Source organism: Callospermophilus lateralis, chromosome 3, assembly GCF_048772815.1.
Source record: "Callospermophilus lateralis isolate mCalLat2 chromosome 3, mCalLat2.hap1, whole genome shotgun sequence".
NCBI classification, from domain to species: Eukaryota; Metazoa; Chordata; class Mammalia; order Rodentia; family Sciuridae; genus Callospermophilus; species Callospermophilus lateralis.
In genome coordinates, this window is record NC_135307.1 from 81,805,197 (window position 1) to 81,821,954 (window position 16,758).

The following is a 16,758-nucleotide window of genomic DNA, read 5'->3' on the forward strand; positions in this document are numbered from 1 at the left end:
GCATTCTAATTAGAATAAGATGTACTCCATGTATGTATAATATGTCAAAATATAATCTGTCATGTATATCTAAAAAGAACAAAAAATAAAAATATAGATTAAAAATAAAATTCTATTTGACCTATTACTTCCAGTCCCATTCTCTTCCCCAGTCTTTCTAGCAATAACGTCTATCATGAAATAAGCATCTTTCCAGTCTGTTCTGAGTACTTTTATATGTGTGTATATACTCCTGCCTGTGTATGAATAAAGGTAGAAGTTTTATGTCTGCATGCACAGGCATGCATCTGTGAGCAATATTGTTTTGTGGAGTGCTATTTTAAAATGTTATCAATGTGGTATACTACATGCACAGTAACGGTAGCAGCTAACATTTATGGACTGGTTGCCCTCTGCCTGGAGTTGCATTATCTCAGTCCTTTTAATGGTATTATATGGTAAACACTATGTTTTTTTTTTTTAATTTATCAATCTATTTCTTTTTTAAAATATTTTTTTAGTTGTAGTTGGGCACAATATCTTTATTTTGTTTATTTATTTTTATGTGCTTCTGAGGATCGAACCCAGGGCCTCGCATGTGCTAGGCGAGCACTCTACCCCTGAGCCACAACCCCAGCCCAGCACTATGGTTTTGATCCCCCTTTTATAGACTAGGTACATACACTAGTCACCTGCATAGGGTTACATAGCTCGTAAGTAGTGGGGCTGAGAACTAATTCCTTTGACCATCATGCTAGATGCTCTCTTCCCTGTATCACTGCAGGAGTCCTCATCCTCAACATTGCATTTCTGATACCTGTGGTCGTCAAATTTGTAGGTATAGTTCATTCCTTTTTACAATTTTGCTGTATGTTCCATAGAATGAATATAACATGCAAACACATTGCATGGTGGTTAAGACTATAAAATTGACATAATGACGTTCCTGTCTCACAGGATTGTGGTAAAAATTAAATGGCTTAATTCAAATAAAGCAGGTAGGACAGTACCTGGCTCAGATTGAGTACTCCATAAATGTTAGTTACTCTTTGCTGTTATCACATATTCATCAGCCTATTGAACTAATCACTAGGTTGTTTTCAGTTTCTTCCTGTTACCTATCCTGTCCCAGTGACAGCCCTGGGTCTGTCATTTTCGGTTGGACATTTCTGTAGGAGAGGAATTGGTGGCTCGGAGTGTGCATGCTTTCATTTTTCCTTGACCAAAGCCACTGTGCCAGTTTACACTCCCTAGTGCACTATGTAGCAGTTCCAATTTCCCACAACCTCCCTGACAGTGGATATTGTCTGACTACTAGAATTGCTGATCTGATGGGTAAGAAATAATATCACTGTCAAATTGGTGAATTTTTAAAATTTGTTTTAACTAGTTACACATGACAGTACAATGATCTTGACATATCATACATTTGAATCAGATGGGGTATAATTTCTCATTTTTCTGAGTGTACAGGTTATGTTTTTATCATAACTTTATTGAGCTATACTTCCCACACCATAAAATTCACCCTCTTAAACTGTACAGTTCCATGGGTTGTTTGTTTGTTTGTTTGTTTTTTTAGTATATTTACAAGAATGTACAACCATCACCACTATCTAATTTAAGAGAAAATTCTTTACCCATTAACGGTCACTCACCATTTTCCCCTACCCCTAGCCCGTGTCACTGCTAATCTACTCTCCATCTGTATGGATTTACCTCTCCTGGACATTTCACATAAATGGAATCATGTAACATATTTTTTCATGACCGGCTTCTTTCACTTAGCATAATGTTTTTGAGGTCCACCTGTGTTGTAGCAGGGTCAGTGGCAGCACTTCATTCCTGTTTGTGGCCCAGTAATATTCCGCTGTATGGATATATCACATTTGGTTTATCCATTCAGCAGTGGATGGAAACTCAAATTGTTTCTACACTTGACTATGGGTGACTAATGCTACTAAATGAACATTTGTGTGCAAATTTCATATGGCATGTTTTTAATCTTCTTAGTTATGATTATGTACTTGGCAGTGGAATCGCTAGGTCAGATGGTTACTCTGTTTAATATCTTGAGAAACTGCAGTCCCATCAGCAGTGTCTGAGGGTTCCAATTTCTGCAGATCTTTGTGTCCAACGCCATGCTGTTTTTTTTTAATTTTTAACTCTGGCCATCTTAGTGGGTGTGAATTGGTGTCTCGTTGTGGTTTTGATTTGTGTTGCTTGATGATTACCAATGTTGAGCTTCTTTTCATGTGCTTGTTGACTATTTGCATATCATCTTTGAAGAGATGTCTGTTCAAATTATTTTTGCCCATTGTGAGGGAGAGGGTAATTTGTCTTTGTGTTTAGTTGTAAGAGTCTCTTAAGTGAAATGAGCCAGACACCGAAAGACAATACTAGGCAATAGTAAATGTTCTATTTACTATTAGTCTAGATACAGGTCCCTACCAGATGTATGATTTACAATGTTTTCCATTCTGTAGATTGTCTTTTCACAAAATTGATGTGAACTGGTGAATTCTGATGTTTGTAGTTCTCAGTGTTTCCTCAAAATTTCAATCTTCAAAATTGCCTCCGTATTCTCTGCTGAGCATGTAACAAACCTGAGGCAATGAAGCAAACACTGCCACGCACCAGAAATGGCGACATTGTTCACAAACACAGATGTCCCCTGTTTGCTGTGATGAGCCTCTCAGCCCAGGAAGATTTAGTTGTGACAAAGCAGAGAAGAAGCCTTTTCACCTAATTATAGCTTGAATTTAATAATGAAAAGCTTTGAAAATTCATTTCTATACAATCTAACAATATTTTGGTCAATAACAGACCACATATCCCATAAAATTATAATGGAGCTGAAAATTTACTATTGCCTAGTATTTTTGCTGTGCCTTATCTCTTTTATTATAATTATTAATGTGTTAATTGTACAAATTGATGGGTTTTACCGTGACATTTGCATACATGCATATATCTCTGCCCACATTTATTCTACCCTTTTTTTCCCTCCCCTCCCCCATCCGTAATATTCCCTTTTCTACTTTCAGGTCTTTTTTTTCCCCCCTCCAATTTCCACATATGAGAGAAAATTGCAATACTTGTCTTCCTGTGTCTGGCTTATTTTACTTAACATAATGTCCTCCAGCTCCATCCTTTTTTTCTGCAAATGACATGATTTTATTCTTCTTTATGTCTGAATAATACTCCACTATGTATGTATACCATACTTTCTTTATCAATCTGTCAATGGGCACTGACACTGACTCCATATCTTGGCTCTTGTGAATAGTCTTGCAGTGAACATGGGCATGCAGGCATCTGTTTTATATGCCGACATCATCTTTTTCAGATAAATACTCAGGAGTGATATAATTGACTCATATGGTAGTTCTATTTTAGTTTTTGGAGGAACCTCCATACTGTTTCCCATGATGTCTGTACTAAGTCACATCCTCTTGTTGCCTCTCGGCCTGGGAATGAAATGGGTTTTGTTGTCTAGATGCTGGGAAGACACTCTGTGAGGAGGGTTGTAGTAGAAAAATCACCTCACAGTGCATCTCTCAGCACATGTCCCCATTGTCAAGTGACACATGACTGTATTTTCAAAACAGTCATGTGTCACTTGAATGAAACTGGTTGTTTCATTCAGATTCCTTTAAAATTCTGTTTAACCTGACCTCCTCTTCCTTTTTCTTTTTTCCTTTTTTCTTTTGGTTCCTCATCTCCCTTCCCTGCTCCCCATTTCTGTTTCAGATTGAAAATGGCTCAAGCGTCAGTCAGCAAGTTGACATCAGAGAAGAAAGTGGAGACAAAGAAAATCAATCCCACTGCCAGTCTGGTGAGACTCTGTTTTCAACATAACCTCCCGATTTTTTGCTATAACTGAGGAGCACCCAGGAGTGTTTCTGAATTTAAAGGCTAAAACTCAAGGATGAAACATAGTATCTGGATCCTCAGTTCCCATCCCAGAATAGCATATGGTAAAAATGAATATGTGGGGGTGAGAGAACAAAATGTGGCTTCCTTTTCCCCCTGCAAACTCAACAAGGTCATTTCTGATAAACCAGATTTCAACACTTGCCATTTCACAGCCTTCCACACTCTACCCACACAATCCCCATTATCTCAAAGTACTTTTCTCCTGAAATGTTCAAGCATAGTCACCCTCATCAATTGCTTTCCCCCATTAAAGAAAGGGACAGGATATTCCATGTTGATGGTTGAGGAAGCTGAGATGCAGGTAGGTATAGCCTGCCTGCTGTCACTGGCAAATGGATACAAAACCCAGCACCCCAGATGGGTGCCCTGATATCTCTATGTTGGAAATCAGTGGTCTACTTGGGCTTTCTACATTTGATAGAAAGTTGTCCCCAAAGTCCAGTGTTTAGTAGGGATCACATTGAATCGATACCTAAACATCTCAGACAATATTCAGAACAGAAGGTTAGGAACCCAGGATATTGGCAGGGAGACTGCCTGCACTCACATCCCAGCTGTACAGCTAAACAGTTTTGTAAAACCTTAGTAAAATGATTTTGCTTCTTTCTTCAGTGAAAAGAGAGAAACGATAACTTCAGTTTAGGATTATTTTGCATAAACTGGGAAAAGACAGGTTGTCCATAATAGGAGCTTGATAAATGTTAGCTATTTCTCTTGTTACTGTGAATTCCAGCACCTTTGGTGGATCCTGCAGTAGGGAACAGGAGTGGTAAGTGAGAGTGTCACTCTTCTCTCTTTGAATTTTAAGCCTTACATTTTCTGAGGCCTGATATCTCACTTATTTTGTCCTTTCATATAGCAAATACTATTTGCCAGCTTCTTTAAATCCTTTGAAAGATCCCTGTGGGGTCGGAGTTATAAAATGGGATAATTTGTTTATTGACCATGGTACCTCTTGTAACAACCCCATCAGCAGCTAAATGAATGTTTCATGAAATGGATGAGAAATGGAGAAGTCAGGTAGAACCGGGTTTAGTGCCATAGCCCCTTTCTGAATAGACACACCACACCCCACAGGGTACAGACCCGTTTCATGAGGCATTTATTATACTTATCTGTGTGATTTTCAGAGGCATTGAGCTCAACTTTGATTTTTGTCTTTCTCTTTCATCAGCCTCTGGCCCTTTTGGGGGGCCTCAATTCTGACTTTTATAGCCAAATTTGTTCCCCGGGGTTGGAGAGAATGGAGTCAGCCCTGTAGACAAAGGGGAAGTTGAGTTTACAGTGGCACCTTTTGTAAGTGGACCTTCTTTATGAGCAAGCTCCCAACTGTGATCCTCAGTTTGTTAGAGTTGTTATGTTGTTCTCCTGTTTGTTTGTGAGGGTGGTTGGAAATTAGGGAAGAGCTTATAAAGTGATCCCTGATCAGTTTCACAAGCAAGGGTTGAGGTCCAGACTCAGGATGCGACGTGTAAAACTGCATCCACTTCAGTTTGTATCCAGCCCAGTGTAGTCATGCACTGTAACATCCCAGATCACAGGCACCTGAGGGTCACTTCCCGAAGGGCTCCTTTTGCTCTTTTGGAAGGAATGCTCTTTTCCCTTTTCCTCCCCAGCTTATTTCCACTCCCCTAGGAGCAGATAGATCCATCCTCACCATGTTTAATTTATTTACTTCCATAGAATTATAGAAGCAGCAAGGGTCCGCATTTCTGTTGTGTTCCTTCCTGTATGTTGTGCATTTTCCCATAGGTCTTTCATGCCCTACCCCCCACCTTTTTATTTATTTTTGTTTCTATTAGTTCAATTTATTTTATTGGTACATTATAATTATATATAATACTGGGATTCATTGTGACATATTCATGTATGCACACAACATAATTTGATTGATTTTATTCTCCAGTTCATTTTAATCATGCTCCCCTGTCCCCTCCTGCCTCTCCTGATCCCTTCCTCTACTCTACTGTCCCCCATCTATCTTCATGGCCCCTCTTTTCCTCTTTTCCCCATTTTTTTTCCTCTCTAGCTTCCATATATGAGAGATAATACAATCTTTGACTTTCTGAGTTTGCCTTATTTCACTTAACATAAAGCTCTTAAGTTCCATCCATTTTATATCAAATGACACTATTTCATTCTTCTTTATGACTTAGTAGAATTCTACTATGCATGTATACCACATTTTCTCTATCCAGTCATCCATTGACAAACACCTAGGCCCGTTCCATTCTTGGCGATTGTGAATTGTGCTGCTGTAAACATGGCTGTGCATATATCACTATAGTACAATGATGTTAAATCTTCTGGATAAATACAAGATGTGGTTCAGCTAGGTCACATGGTGATTCCATGCCTAGTATCTCCATACTGATTTCCACAGTAGTCATATTAATTTACAATCTCATCAATAGTGCCTGTCCATCCCTTTCAGAAGACCATTCTGGGGAAGAAGTGCAGGGAAAACAGAGCAGAACATCCACAGCAAACTGGGACCTTCTGCCATTCTACATAAACAGAGCCTAGTGGTCCTCTGTTTGGATGGCATCTGTTCAATTCTACCATGTTGCTCAGTTGCAGATACTTCCAACTTGGAAACAGTTATTATTGTTGTTGTTGTTGTTATTATTATTATTATTATTATTATTGTAATATCTCAAGCCCCCACAAATTATTTCTTGGGCATTCCCTAATGCCAACATTGGGCCCAGAATGAGGTGGGAGTAGTTGAGTAACACCACAGAGTTAAGGTGTTTGTCACAAAAGAGAATAGAACAGCCCAGACTAGCCTGGCCTGGTAAAGACAGTGTTCTGGTGGATAGAGTTGGTTGATGGGCTGGTTGTACACTTTTTTTTTTTTTTTTGGTATGTTTTGAGGGTAGTAATGGTGATAGATTGTTAGGAGCAGGTAACTGAGGGATTTGATAGAGACCTCTCTTTCCCAGGGCATCTGGTACAATTTCTCTCAGCATTCTAGACCAGAATTTGAGAAATTTATTTAAAAAAATTTTAAATTTGATAAAAATGATAATAAATCTGTTTATTTCCTTAAACAACAGAAAGAAAGACTGCGTCAGAAGGAAGCCAGTGTGACCACCAATTAAGATGGAGACACAAGAAAATGAGGATGGCGAGCTGTGGATCCTTGCAGCGCTGCAGGAAGCTCTTGAAAGATTTGTTACTAAATGTCTGTCTTACTCAGTCCTTTCTGAGGTGTCTGCAGGGAGTGCCCTGTGTCTTCTTAAAAGTCCCTTATTAGGCCACAGGAGCAATGAAAGCTATTTAAGGAAACACTGCAAGAGTACTGGATAATTGTTTCTTATAGAAGTTCAAAGTCCACTCCATTATAAGACCAGAAGAAATAACAAGATTTTCCAAATTTTTTTAAAAGCTGAGATTTCACACTTTCTGTCCCAAACTTGATCTTTACAATCTGGTCACAGAAGAAGAGGATCTTTCATGACAGTTGCCTTAAGGACAGTTTAAGCCTTGGTTTTTACATGTTGCTGTTTTGATATTTAGTTTATTGGTCTTAATTTTGATCATGTTGCAGCAAGATCCTATGGTATCTTTCTTGCCAACAATGTGGAAGCTAACCAAAATTGTTCATGAAAACAATTCCCCACACTAGGGAAATGATGATGCTGTCGTTGTTCATGCAATGGAAGGAAGACAAAATGGAATCGTGTGTGAGCAGAGAAGGGGCATAAGTGGCCATAAAGTTCATTCAGAGAATGTTATGATACTGGGAGTTGATCTTGGCCATTAAGCAAGGCCCATTGTTTTATTTTTATCAGTTCATTGTGGGTTCCTGAGCCAGCAGAGATTCTGCACCCCCACCTCCAGCAGAAACAGTAACACCTGAGCAGGGACAGCCTTGGCAAAGTCAGTGCATCTGTTTGAACAAGCAACCCAGGGGCATAGCACCCTGCATGTTTCAGATCCATTATGAATGGGTGATGGATGCCATCATTGACATGTACCCAAGTTCCACATCATGTCCTGGGACTTGTGGCTGGACCTCTCCCACCACCCCCAGGAGACGGTTTTCAGACAAGAGGGTAAATGCCACTGGTGCCTTTTTTATCATGGCCTTGGCTGACAGGCATGTGAAGTAGGGTTAGCTGGGGGTATTGGCTGGTACAACACTTAAGTTCTTTACAGAAAAATGAAAAGAAGGTAAAATATATCAATATTAAACTTTGAGTAGAATATCAGGCCTAGGTAGCTCTTTCTGACTCTGGCTCTTGATTCACAGAGGAAAACCGCTTTGGAAATCTACCTGATATTTTCCCTCTCGAGCCATTACTCTTTGAATCTGTCCTATGAGGGGATAAGAAGAAAGACTGGAGTCAGCTTTCTCCTCCAGTGGTGGGGACAGTCTAGAGGTGAACAGGAATCTTATGTCCCATCCAGATCCACTGCCATCCATGTCCTGCCCCTTGCCCTAGCATCCTTCTAGAACCTCCGAACTTGCAGGTGCCCAAGTGTCTTCCCAGGATATGCCTGCCAATCATCAGCCCCTGAACTCAGGGACATTCCTGTAATAGATTGAGCTAATGAAAGCAGCACCATATCTGTATACAGTGCAAACCTCAGAATCAAGACTACACAAGTGAGATCAATGAAGTCACAGGCACTAACCAGATTTTCTGATGGTCACATGCTTGGATTTTTTTAAATTCAAAATGAAGGAATGAAACCGAATGGATAAACAGTAAGGAAATTACTGGACTAGAAAGACCTGAAGTTGCTTGTGAGCAAGAAGCTTTCCCTACTGCTTTCCTATTGTTTCTCCTGGTTTTCGCATAACTGTGAAGAAAATGAAGGAAATTCATCAACTTAAGGCAAATTTCAATTACACCCATCCTGTACTCCATGACATTCTTTCTATTATGATGGTGCGGGAAAAAAAAATGCCAGTTTTGTCCATGCCACACAAATTATCTCTGCATTCAGCAAGGTCAGCATAAGTCTAGATCCTTATGGATGTGATGGAAGGGAGCACAGGAAGCTTTTGGCAAAGCCACTGCTATGCACCTCAGATCTCTAAGTAGAATGCCCATGAGAACGTGACACTGTCACTGTGTCCTTCAAGGACTCCTTCTCAAGGAAACCATGATGAAGAATTAGGAGCGGAAACATTAGTTTGAGAGTTAGACACATGCAGCCCAACTTGGTGATTGAGCTAATGAAAGCAGCACCATACCTGTATACAGTGCAAACTGCTGCAAAGTTCCTGTTTCTAAAGGTCTGCCTGCCTCTGTGGGGGAAGCTTAATGGGTTTGTAACACTAAAATGTATTTCATGAACATTTTAAAGCACATGGCAGAACTTCCACTATTCTCTTCCAGTTTGAATCTTCTGTTATCTAATCTGAAATGCCACCTCCTAAATCTACCACTGCAGACATTGTCTTCATTTCTACCTTAAGTTCATGCTCAGGGAAGGTAACAGTTTGCTTCAGGCAGTGCACCTGTAACAATCTGAAGGCCTTTAAAAAGGTCCCTCTAAAATGCAGTTGAGTTCGTGTTAAATGCAGCAGGTATGTTTGAACTTTTCACAGAGAGGACATGTTTGCAATACTAGTTGGCAGCTGGAGCACTTTAGAAAAGCAGGGTTTAATGGGCTTCTCTAGGCACAGCTCTCCATGAACTAGACAGGAGAAAGACCAGCATTGCCACCCTGCATTTAACCACACTCACACCTGACTCTTAGCAAAATGCTAAGAAACCTTCCCTGATAAACAGCTTTGTCTCTTCCCAGTCAAGATTCATTAGCTCAGAGGACACAGTTTGGCAACAGTTCAAATCTTGCATGTGCCACTGGCCATAATTATAGAGCACACAGGTAGACTAGCTATTGTACTAAAATATAAACACATTAGGAAAAAGACAGCATCAGGCTTCTGCAGTGTCCAATATTAGGTTAGGAAGTATGCCATATGTTTTTTAACCTGAGAAGAGGCAGCTTACAAGAAAAAAAGAGGGAAAGTGTGGCCTAGCAGAAGGGTAGACATACGATGATGCGGAGGCCCTGGGGGTCACAGGTGATGGTTCTGCTGCTGCATCCTTGGATTGACATCAATGAGATCTCTTCACACGCTCGTGGTATCTACCTAGGAATTATGGAAAAATAACTTCTAAAATCTGAGAAGTAAACCCAGTGGTGCTACTATACTTTTAAATGTTCTAGCTGAAACAAATTGCCAACACAGTTGAAAAATTGAATATTAGGTAGGATACTGGGCAGGGGAGAGGTTTTAAAACCCCCTCCCAGGAAGGAGAATTGAAGCTGCAAACCTGCTGAGCTTCCTTTTTTCATGAGTACCCTAAGGAAAAGTGTCTCCTAAATGAGAAGCTCATGCTACTGTGAAGAAACTGGAAGAGAGAGAGAGAGAGAGAGAGAGAGAAATAAACCTCCAGCAAGATAAAGAAGTAATTGGTATGGTTTTTCTAAAGTCTACAGTTAGATCTAGTATAAGAGATAGAAATGTATTTTCAGTAATGATTTGCCTATTGTCCTGATTGTAGGCTGTGCTGCCTACAACAGGGACGTTTTTGTTTTAATGATATTTTTGATTCCTTTACAGTTTTGTGTTCTCAATGCTAGCTCTACTTCTCCCCTTCAGGCACCACTGATGCAGGTCATTGCAGGCAGCAGCACAGCAGATTACACCAGTCAGCGTGAATTAGCACTGCAGACCTGCAGATTCTCCTTTCCAGCAACCAGATTGGAGCCTTGGTGGGGGAATCACTTCATTTTCTGGGATCCTAAGTCAGAATATTTTGTAGTACTCATCCCCACCCCCCAAAAAGAAGCAAATAAAACCAATCTGGGGCATTATATGGTGAGGAAAAACGAAGTCCACAAAATAGAGCCTACCCTAAATATCTGATCTAAATATCAACTATCTCATTTTGTCAATTAATTTAAATTGGGTTGAAAAGTTGCTAGCAAAAACAATGTTTCTTGAGCTTCATTTTCTTTGATCCTGTATATTGTAATTAGAAACCAAAAAAATGGATAAAATTTGTGGATAGGAAAGAGAAGCTACAGTGGCTACTCGCATGAACTGCCTGCTGCCCACATGAGACAATTTTAAGAAATCAGACAGTTTTAAGAAATATGGATTTGAAATAACCAAAGATTGCCCTGGAAATTAAAAAAACATACATAAAAGAAGACATGATGTAATAGTTGGGATGTGGGAATATTAGACCATTAAAATGTCCTCCCTCTGGTTCTCTTAGGAGCCATTTAGGAACGGGTGGAACACCCAAAAGACCATGAATACCACATTTCACAGATCAGCCATTTTATCTTTGGGGATCCTACAACTGAATAGAGTGGATTAGATAAAAATACAGATTTTTCATTCATGTCAGCTACTTTTTCTTTTCTTGCAGCACAGGGGAGCCAAGACTATGTGGCCAAGCTGATAGGATTTGAAAAGAATGGATAATTTTTAGCCTTTCCAAGATGCAAATAACTTTTGTTATATGGATTTCCATTTTCCAGCTATAGAGCAACTTAGCTACTTAGCAGCTATTAAACTGGTGCAGAATTGGCTTAAAGAAAAGCACCTTCATAAACTGGGCTCAGCAAAGCTTCTATTTAGACTTACAGAACAGTATTCCTAATGCCAGTAGCAATTGAATCCAGACATAAATGGACTTGATTACACAGCTGTGTGTGACTGAGAGGCCCACTCTCTGTCATTTCTACATACTCATCATGTTGACACCTTGTAAGAGGCACTGAATTTTAGTTTCACAATTCTTCATTTCTCTTCCCAAGGAGTGGGCAACCTACCAAATACTCCCAAATCAACGCTTTGCTGGGAAGTAGTGAATTTCAGAGAGTTTTAACATGTTAAAGTTGAAGCCAATTTAGTAGCCCTATTTGTTCCAAGACTCTTAACCCATAATGTGATATAAACACATTATATTGCATTTGGGAAATCTATGTAGTTAACAACTTGCTTGGAAACGTGAAGTTATTAAAATGGCAGGTAGCTAACTGTGTCTCTTAAGTCATCATGACGTTCCTCCCAACAAAGAGATTAAGGAAGCAAATCAAGCCTCATGAATTAGGTTGGCTGTCCTCAAGTAGTAATAGCTGGACTGATTTCCCCTTTGATCCAGCCCTTTTTCTAACTACCCTGGGAATAATCAATAGCCTTCCCTTCTCTGATATGCTGGTTCCTTTAAGTCCATAGCTCACATGAACTTCAGACGTTATTGCATATTACATCAAGTACTTGATCAAGAGAAACCTAACAATCTCAATTTTTTATATGAAAGTGGTAAATCAAACCATTAGGTTATTCTGCATTCCATTTGTGCTCATATAGCTCTCTGTTTTTTTAATCTTAGGTATATATATCTCCTAAAGACTGACACATCCTCTTCTGTAGGCCTTTCTTTTTTTAATGCTTTGTGTGAAACTTGATGGTATTCAGCTAACAAAATGCAAATGTACTCATAGATTCAGGCAAAAATTAATATCTAAAGTGTTTGGAACAAACAACTTTCTACCACATTTGAGCTATCTCATAGACTGAGTGTTCCACTAAATTCCACGTGAGGAGCTCTCTACCTTTGAAACAGTAAGCATATCTTAAAAGAGAATGACTGTTTCCCGCAGGTATAGTGTGAGTTTCCTGTGCATTATCTTAGCATATTGCATAAGATATCAGAAGTTCTCAGGCACATTAGCAGTGGTTTGTCAATGTCTTTGTTAAAGTTGTACCTACTTTCCTTCATTGTTCTCTAAAGAGCTTTCTTCCACTTTCATTTTCAGAAGCAGATGCATTTTTGATAGTTTGGCTGGGTTATCTCTCCAAGTTAATCTTTCCAAAGTGAAAGGCTAGTCCCACAGACCACTGCATGTACAGGAAAATTATTCTCTACTTCCCATGGCATGAATGATAGATGTTTAGAAACAAACATCTCTCTGGGGATTGTTGGCATGGATTCTGAATTCTACTTTCTTTTAGAGGTGTATAAAAAAGGAACATTTAGCATGCAAAATTGTATTGCTCTTTCTAATAAGACTAGCAGGACATTTAAAATGTTTACATTTTAGATATGCTTACATGAACTATAAATAGCTCTTTTTTTCCCTTCTTTCCAATTTGTCTCTAGATATAATCTTATTCATATTCTTATCAAGGTATAAAGAAGGTAGTCTCAGCCCCTCTGAGACTGTGTCCTACATAAGTCTTGAAAGATGTCTATTTCCATTGGAAATAAACCCACTAGAAAGGGGGAAAGTCTAGTCTAGTAATTATTCAGTCTGCCTACAGTGATGGGGTCTACCAAAGGCATGGGTCTAGTATAAAATCATTAATTTTATGATTTTTTAATTCTGCAGTTTCCCAGGACAAAAATAATGTGAACCTACCATCAGCTGGATTTGAAACTTTTGAGGAATTTTTTATGCATTAGGAAATAAGGATGTCTCTTTAACAGAATCAAAGATTCTCCTAAGAAGGTAGAAACTTAAAATTAGAAATTGGATAATTTTTAAGAATCTTTAGAGAAAGCATGTCATTGATTCATTGTTGCCTTTTCCTTTCATTGAACTGTAATTAGAATAGTGTGGGAAGCACAATGCCCTTGGACTTTGATTTAGAGGATCATGCTTTGGCCTGGAAAATAAGCATTGGCCTGCCTGCCTTGAACCTAAGTGAAATCAGTTAGCATCCTAATACGAATCAGATGTAACAGAAATGTAAATTATTTCAAGATCCTTTAGGGTTTAATTTTCTTAGTGACACCCTGGACCTTGTAGGCTGCCTCCTAAAATGCATTTGATCCATACAATGGTCTTCAGTTCAGACTTGTGAGAAGTCAAGCAATGGAAGGAGGGAAAAAAATAGGAGGCAGGGGACTAGAAATTTTTAACAAAGCCAGTTCAATATTTTGCTGATCCCATTCATTTTGTTAGAGAACTGGTGATTTTTGCCATAGTTGTAATCACAGGAAGCTTTTTTAATGGAAATTGAGCAATCTCTATTAGGCAAGTAGGCATGCCCAGTATATTGTATTGGCCGGTGGCAGATGTGCTGGGAAAGCAGGTACCCCAGTGAAACTGGCGCATGTTGTTTTAGTACCTCGATCAACTTCAGATATGCTCCCACGGGGTTGCTTGTTCATGGACCTGCCTGGTTTCTCTGGCCTCCTTTCGTTTTTCCCCTTTCTGGACGTAGGCCTCAGCCTCCCCTTCCTTCACATCCCACAGCTAGTCTTTCCTAACTGAGCCTTTACGGTTTCTCCCCAACCCAACTTTTTTTCACCTCCCTGCATCATAGACACTGAATATCTCCCTGGACCCCTTCCCCACCCTCTCACACCCTGTGCTCCACCACTGGATGGGGAGCTCCACTGTCACCAAGGAGCCAGAGTGAGACACACTGCTGGGACTGCCTCTTGTTAATGTCAGCGTCACCTCATCATTTAGGCCAAAGGAAAATCCATAAAAGAGATGGAAAGTGCATTTATTTTTCATTTTATTTTACTTTATTTTAAGAAGGTTGGATTCAGGTTTGCAGGGAGTGTTCTAGTCCTCAATTTTTAATAGATTTTACTTTAAAACTATCTAATTAGGGAATACTCTTTTGATAAACTTATAAGTCAGACCGGGTCACAGCTGTGATAAAGAAGACTCAGTTTTTGACTTTCAAGTAACTTTCTGTGCTGCCAGACAAATTTGACTCCTGTGCAAACATTTTGAATCAGACTTGTTATTGCCACTCCATTCTTACCACTCACTACTCATGATTCAAACATTATCCCTAAGCTGAATCAGGATGTTGACATTTTGTGGTCAATTTCACATTAACAGTAACTATTGCACTCTTAAAAGCACTTACAGAAAGTGTAAGCATGTCCTAAATAGTCCACTGTTTGACCTGGTAAAATCTTGGCTTTTCTGTTTAATTAAGTATTAGACTAATCTGAAGATGTAACTTTTAAGGGACTTTGAGCAATAACGAAGACAGTTGGGGAAAAGGAGAAGGCACTTTAAAGACATGAAACCTTACATTACACGCTCTTGGATATTTTTAAATATAAGCTAATTGGATTCAGGTATTTTTCCCTTTACATTTTTAAGAATATGTATTTCTAATTTGTTTGCATATTTAATTTTGTCAAAGCTGAGAACTGCTCATAAGTTAAATTTTTACATGTAATTTGCAACCAAATGAAGTATTTATTTTTAAAAAGAAAAGGTGAAGGAAACAATATTAATTTGTACATAATGAAAATGTGTGTATATGTGTGTGTGTGTGTATATATATATATATACACATATATATATTTTCCTCCTTGACACTACTGGGTCACCTTATTAAGTGTATTTTTGTACATAGAATATATTGGTTAGGAAAATGTAGATTGTCTATTCTAAGAATTCTCTGTGATAGATTATATTTATCCTAATCTATTGATACCTCTATTAATTTGTTTCAAGAGATACAACTATATTTTTTGGAATTTGCAGAGAATTGCATTCATGGCTTCCAATTGTAAATATGCTAAGGGTATTTTAATAAATCCTGGTTTCATGTCCATCTGGTGTGCAATGCAGATTTGTTTACAGTAAGCACTTAAAGTGGTATCTAAACAGTACTCTAATGTAGAAAATACCAGTATTTCTAACTTGCATTGCCACTCATGCAGTATTGCTGCTGAGCTGCAAGATCTAAGTCCCAATAAGTCATTTGTATTTCCTTCTTTCTCTCCTGTCTATTTATGGTAGTCTTAGGCATTGGTAAACCCAAGTAAGCTATGTCATCACTTGGCAGAAGGCAGAAGGCAGAAAGGCAAAGAGGCAAAAGGAGGCCCAGCTAGCTCTTTTATATGGTATCAATACCACCCATGAAAACAGAGCCCTCTGCCCTAATCACTTCTAGCTTATCTCTAAATACTGTTACAAGCAATTAAATTTCAACCTGAGTTTTAGAGGAGACATTCAAACCTTGGCACAGGCTTCTAATACAAAACCTTCCACCTCAGTCTTCATCTTCCCAAGTGATTATATCCATGGAATTAAAAAGCTTAAAGCTGACTGCATGGACCCTACCTGCATTACTTTGTTTTGAATACCTCTGAGTTTAAATCTTCTCAAGGTAGATAACACTTGCCTCATGGACATCTTTATGTGATGAAGAATGATAAGAGAGGGTAACTGTGTTAGTGGACAAAACAACCCAAAACTTAGTGCATTAAAGCAACAATTAGCTTGTATTGGTCAAGGATTTGGGAAGAGCAAACTTAACTTGGTAGCTCTCTCTCTCTCTCTCTCGGAACCTCTCATAAGTTTATAGTAAAATGACAGTAGGATCTTTCATCAGCTAAAAACTGGAAGACTTGAATGAGGCTAAGAAGTGCACTTCCAAGGTAGCTGACTCAGCGAGCACATTGGTGCTGTGTCCAGGCTGGAAGCCTTAGCTGCCATCCACTGAAGCCACTTGAATGGTCCAAGGGAAACGTAATGCTTTCTTTGACCAAAGCTAAGAAGTCACACCTGATCACTCATCGCCCTCTATTGCTTGAGGCGTTTATGAAGGTCTTCCCAGGTTGGGAGAGTAGAATTAGAACCCATCTTTTGATGGAATAATGTCAACCACATTGCAAAGTCTTGTGGGATGGGATATGGATTGGAGCAAACATCTTCAAAAAATACACTCTATCGCAATGCCCCACCCTATTCTATGTAGTTGTAGTCTTCCTTCTCTTGTTATTTTTGTCTTAAAATGAAATTTCAGATTTATTTTTCAGATTTTTCCTTACCACTTTTCTGCAAATTTTCCCTCCTATTGCCAGCATA

General features: G+C 39.0%; 1 protein-coding gene across 3 annotated transcripts in view; it reads left to right on the forward strand.

Annotated features, from left to right (window-relative positions):
• Fmn1 (formin 1) overlaps positions 1 to 7,022 on the forward strand; it is a 363,324-nt gene extending 356,302 nt beyond the window's left edge. For all 3 annotated transcript variants that reach the window (XM_076848461.2, XM_076848463.2, XM_076848464.2), the window contains 2 exons: positions 3,733 to 3,817; positions 6,978 to 7,022. In XM_076848461.2, coding sequence (XP_076704576.2) covers positions 3,733 to 3,817; positions 6,978 to 7,022 — 130 coding nt within the window. The remainder of the gene's footprint in view (positions 1 to 3,732; positions 3,818 to 6,977) is intronic.
• Positions 7,023 to 16,758: the final 9,736 nt, after the last annotated feature.